At 48.2% G+C, this 6,000-nt stretch overlaps 1 protein-coding gene across 1 annotated transcript; it reads left to right on the top strand.

The window, feature by feature from the left end:
• The first annotated feature begins 354 nt into the window (after positions 1–354).
• LOC120655988 (digalactosyldiacylglycerol synthase 1, chloroplastic-like) lies at positions 355–5,625 on the top strand. The gene is made up of 7 exons (XM_039933979.1): positions 355–1,044; positions 2,865–2,897; positions 3,368–3,455; positions 3,548–4,014; positions 4,093–4,359; positions 4,434–4,783; positions 4,894–5,625. The coding sequence occupies exons 1-7, from the start codon at positions 403–405 to the stop codon at positions 5,420–5,422; spliced, it is 2,376 nt and encodes a 791-aa protein (XP_039789913.1). The 5' UTR covers positions 355–402; the 3' UTR covers positions 5,423–5,625.
• Positions 5,626–6,000: the final 375 nt, after the last annotated feature.

Consider the following 6,000-nt stretch of genomic DNA (forward strand, 5'->3'; position numbering starts at 1 on the left):
CAGCCTCCAGGGCATCCCCCAAAGCCAGTTGGGAGCATATTCCCCGCAGCCCCGCTCCATCCTCGCCGCACGTACGCCCACGTCAGCAGAGCCCCCCGTGCCACCTCACCACAAACCCGGATTCCATGGGCCCCGCAGATCCAGCCCTCACCATCCACCCTCACTGGCAAGCCGACCCCACACGCCAGGCCCAAGCACACGGCTTCGGGCTTCCTTTCCTGCCGCTGCCGGGCCCGATTCAACGCGTGACCTCGTCGTCGTCGTCTTCCCCTCTCCTTCCCGACACCTCGCGTCTCGTCTTGTCTCGCTATTGCTCCTCTTCCTCCTCCTCTCTGCTCCTCGCGAGCCGCGCGACACTCCCGAACGGCGAAACCCTAGCCGTCACCCAATCAGGAACCGGCCATGGAGGCGGGTGCGTCGCCGCCCCGGTCGGTCTCCGTCGGCGGCGGCTTCGGAGGGGCGCGGGGCGACGCCAGCGCCTTCTCGTTCCTCTCCAAGGGGTGGCGCGAGGTGCGGGACTCCGCCACCGCCGACTTGCGCCTCATGCGCGCGCGGGCCGACTCCCTCCGCACGCTCGCGGACCGCGAGCTCGAGCACCTCCTCGCGTCCGCCTCCACCGCGCTCGCCGCCGCCCCGCCGCCGCCGCCGCTCGCCGCGGGGGCGCCCATCGCCGAGCTCGAGTTCGTGCGCACCCGGATCCAGCCCAAGATCTCCGAGCTGCGCCGCCGGTACGCGTCGCGGGAGCGGGACCTCGGCCGCAGGGTGCTCGAGGGCTGGGCCCCAAGCGGGCCCGCGCGCGCCCGCGTCGACCTCTCCGGGATCACCGCCATCCGCAACGCCATCATCTCCCAGGCGGACGGTGGCGAGCGGTGGAGGCGCGCGGCGTGGAAGGGGGAGGCGGAGGTGCAGGAGGGGATGGAGTGGGAGGTCGTCAGGATGATACGGGACGGCATCAAGGAGTTCGAGCGCCGGAGCCAAACCAGCGAGATTTTCGAGGGCTTGCGCAGTACCGGCGAGCTCGTTGAGAAATTCAAGTCCAGCCTGGTAATTTTGCACATCGATCTCACTAATTTGTTCTAGTTAATTGAGCAATATACTAAGTGGCCTGTATGTATTGGGTGGATTGCTCTAGAAAGTTTTAAATTGAGTTATAAGTAGGACTTGGACCACACACTCCCTGATTGGAATAGATTCTGCAGAACAATCCGAACAAAGCGGAGGAAAAGTCATGCTAAGAGCATCTCCAAAAGCTTATGTAAATCCCACTCTCTATATTCTTATTTAGCTATCCATTTAGCTAAGATTTGCTCTTTAGATTTGACTACACTCCAACAGACTAGTTAAATGTCAGTCTTCATATCCAACTCTCCTCTCATCTCTCCCAATAACCTCATCCAATCACCAGCCCCCTCCTCTCCTCATCCATGGCGGCAGCACAACAGCACCCAGACATGGCGGCAGCAATGTTGAGTCGCAAGTACTCCTTGCTGCTAGCCTGCTACCCAGTGCTAGTTGAATCGAAGCTCGTTGTCGTTGTCCAATCAGGTGGCCCGCCGCTCATGGTCATCCCCCGCACGGCAAGATGCAGCTCGACAGCGACCCTCGGCCTCAGCGTGCCCCAGCGCCCGTCGCCTCCGCGTGCTCGGCGGCGAACCTCCCAGCGGCCCGGCGGGGCACTAGACCTCCTCCTCCATCTCCCCTTGGCGCAGAGCGGCCATCTGGGCGAGTCCCAGCGCCCATCGCCATCGCGCACCCGGCGGCGAACCTCCCCGGCGGTCGGCACGGCTCGGCGGAGTCCTCCACCTCCCCTTGGCGCAGCGCAGCCGAGCGAGCGGGAGGGCAGGAGCACGCACGCCAAGGTAGGAGCGAGTGGGAAGGCTGCGGATGGCGAGAGGATTTGCTCGGGGAAAAAAACTAGCGGGAAACCCGGGATGCCGAGCCGGATGCATTAGCGAGGCGTATGGAGAATCTCTTGGATGCAGTTTTTTGCTACTTTTGTTCATTTTTACCTAACTAAATAGATTTAGCTAAGCTGTTGGAGATGCTCTAAAGTGAGGAACCCACTTCATCATTTATTTATGTCAAAATTGCAGAGTGCCTCCTCCTCAATCATTAAATGGCTATGGTGTGAGGAATGGATAAATGTTGTGAGGACCAACGTAAATGCAATATAAGGAGTGAGATAATGGAAACTGCAAAATATTTGGTGAGGAGAATGTAAATGCAAACGGTAATGGAATTGATTACTGCTGTGACTTAAAAACAGTAATGAAATCCTGCGATTGTTTGGTGCTCATCTGGTAATGGAAAGGGAAACAGTCGGTGAACAAAGTGCTAGGCGCGAGCGATGGGGGATTGGCCAATTGGGACAAGCGCAGGCAAAAGAAAGCGGGACAGGATCTGTTTCACCTCATGAAGGAGCGTTAACGCCTTTGAACTACCATACCGTGTAACATCTGAAACAAATATGAAACAATGCTATCTATCGGCACTGTAATTAGTTCCCGGAGCAAATTGGATGAACCAAATGCTACCTAAATATAATTGCTTGACCTTAATTAGGACAACTACATTTCATTTATACACATGAATTTCAGTGCTTATGTGAGTATGTATTCAATGGACCATTAGGTTGCATAATGTTTGAATGAGAGGAATGTTGATGAGATGCTGCAGTTGCTTAAAAAAATATTAATCTTATTAATTTAATTCCAATAAAATCTCAGTTCATCTAACAAGCTGTTGATAGAGCAAATTTCAAATGAACTATTCAATAGTTATACTCAACTGGAAAAGCTGGCTTCTCTTGGATTATATGAGCATTGTAGCAAAGATACTCACCTTTATTCACCTTTTTGGTGCAGAAATCATTCAACATGGAGTCCCAAGGATCCAAGGTAACTCTCACAAACTATAAAAAATATGATTATATATTTAAATGACTAGAAATTGTCTACTTTATCAAGGCATATTCTTCATAATTTATTTTTGTGCCAAACATAGTTGTGATGAATTGTGGTTCTAGGTGTTATTTCCCCTATTTGGTTAACCCATTTCCATATTTCTCGTCAGTTGGTTTGTACGAGAAACATAGTAAAAGGGGGTTGGTTAAAAAGCTGCATGGCCACCGAAATGGTGAATGATCTTTCACATCAGTTCTTGCAGTTTACTTGAAATTATGCATGCCATGGATCTTGCAGACATGTATGGGGCTTTGTTCCTGTTCAGAACATTGAACTGTGGATCTTTCCAAAAGAATGCAACCACCATTGGTTTAAATATTTGATAGTAATTGATAATGAATACTCAAAGTCCTTTGATGTTTCATTATGATGTATTCTTAACTTAATCTTGGTGCTTAATGCAGGAAATCCCTCCACTGGATCTAACTGAAATACTGGCGAATCTAGTAAGGCAGTCTGAACCATTCTTGGATCAACTTGGTGTACGAAGAGGTACAGATAAAAATCATAAAACGTGCACCTGCATCCTATTTTCTTCCAGTTATCAGGTGTTGACCCTCTTATATGTTCATACTGTGGTCCAGATCAATGTGACAGATTAGTGAAGGCATTGTATAGGAAACAAAATCATTCCCTTTCAGAAGACACATCCTTGCCTGTAAATGATAACTCATCAGATGAACTTGACTTGAGAATCGCCAGTGTGCTTCAAAGTACTGGTTATCATGCTGATAATGGTCTCTGGAGTGAACCTGCAAAGTATGAGGTCTCAGACAATAAAAGACATGTGGCTATTGTCACCACAGCAAGCCTACCTTGGATGACAGGAACAGCAGTTAATCCATTGTTCCGTGCAGCGTATCTTGCAAAAGGTACTAAACAAGATGTGACTCTGGTAGTTCCTTGGCTCTGCAAATCAGACCAAGAACTGGTATACCCAAACAGCATGACCTTCAGTTCACCAGAAGAGCAGGAAACTTATATAAGGAACTGGCTAGAGGAAAGACTTGGCTTTGAATCAAACTTCAAGATATCATTCTATCCTGGCAAGGTTACAATCTAATGCATCTTATGTCAAATTCGATATTTTATTACTTCAAATTAGCATGACATGTTATATGCTCTGCAGTTCTCAAAAGAGTGGCGTAGCATCATTCCTGCTGGTGATACGTCTCAGTTCATTCCGTCAAGAGAAGCTGATATAGCAATATTGGAAGAACCAGAGCATCTCAACTGGTATCATCATGGGAAACGCTGGACTGACAAGTTCAACCATGTTGTTGGTGTAGTTCATACAAACTACCTGGAATATATCAAGAGAGAGAAGAGTGGAGCTCTTCAAGCTTTTCTAGTTAAACACATCAACAATTGGGTGACCAGAGCATACTGTGACAAGGTGCTTTGTCTAGCTAAGTTGTTTTGTTAATTACGCTGTTGCCCAAGAACATTTCTAATGGTATCCATGTGTAGGTCTTGCGTCTTTCTGCAGCAACTCAAGATTTACCAAAGTCTATAATCTGCAATGTTCATGGCGTAAACCCAAAGTTTCTGAAGATTGGAGAGAAAATTACTGCAGATAGGGAGAGTGGAGACCCGTCATTTTCCAAGGGAGCATATTTCCTTGGGAAGATGGTTTGGGCCAAGGGTTACAGGGAACTGATAGATTTGATGTCTAAACATAAAAGTGACTTGGAAGGATTCAAGTTAGATGTATACGGAAGTGGTGAGGACTCACATGAAGTTCAGACTACTGCCAGGAAGCTGGATTTGGGACTCAATTTTTTCAAGGGAAGGGATCATGCTGATAATTCACTCCATGGGTACGTATCAAGAAACTATGGAGGGTTCTCAAATCTCAATTAATTCATCATTTGCATTTCACTTTCCGTTGATTACTAATGCAGCCATCTGTTGTTTGTATTATTCTCAGGTACAAGGTTTTCATAAATCCTAGCATTAGTGATGTCCTTTGCACAGCAACAGCAGAGGCTCTTGCAATGGGGAAATTCGTCATCTGTGCAGAACATCCATCAAACGATTTTTTCATGTCATTTCCGAACTGCTTGACATACAAAACTTCAGAGGAATTTGTCGCCAGAGTGAAAGAAGCAATGGATAGAGAACCCCAACCTCTAACCCCAGAACAAAGATACAACCTATCATGGGAGGCAGCAACCGAAAGGTTCCTGGAGTACTCAGACCTTGACAAGGTTCTCAACGATGAGGTGGTTCAGCCTGGACAAGCTGGAGCTAGAAGCAAATTGAGAAGAACCTCACAGCCTAATTTCTCCGACATCATGGATGGTGGATTGGCTTTTGCTCATCGATGCCTAACTGGCAGCGAGGTTCTCAGGTTGGCAACGGGTGCCATTCCTGGCACTCGTGACTATGATAAGCAGCACTGCGTGGATATGGGCCTTTTGCCGCCTCAGGTCCAGCACCCTGTTTATGGCTGGTGATACCTGATGAGTACCCTAAGTTATTCATAGGTGTATATATATGTAGATAATACACTGCCTAGACTAATATTTAGTGTTGTAATTGTAGCGCCCATGATGAACTTTAGCCATTGTTTTGTGCCGTCTGTAATAAGGTTCTTTCTCCTTAAAACTGGAGGTGTATAGAAAGTAAGTACATAGACATCAAGTTCATGACCCCAGAAGAGCGCCAGCTCTCGAAACTTTCCTTGGGTATTGGTCGACAGAGCACCAGCTCGCGCTCTCTCTCTAAAGCTATTCGATGGAACAATGAAATTTTTCTTTGGGTATTGGTCGACGGCCTCTCGTGTGATGCAGCCTAGCACTAGCATTATTCGGTTCCCTGGATAGAGCCCACTTAACTTGCCCGGACAATGCATTTTTTTTAATTTTAACTCTTTTCAAGGAATCGCTCATTTGGCCACGCCCAGCTCCGTGGATCAAAATATCACGGTGGCACGGTCCGAGTCCAATTGTCACTGGCGCTGATGTGCTCGAGGGTGCTGAGCACGCCTAAGGGGCCGTTTAGTTCACAAACAAAAAAAAAATTTGGGTGTCAC

This window comes from Panicum virgatum, chromosome 1N (assembly GCF_016808335.1).
Source record: "Panicum virgatum strain AP13 chromosome 1N, P.virgatum_v5, whole genome shotgun sequence".
NCBI classification, from domain to species: domain Eukaryota; kingdom Viridiplantae; phylum Streptophyta; class Magnoliopsida; order Poales; family Poaceae; genus Panicum; species Panicum virgatum.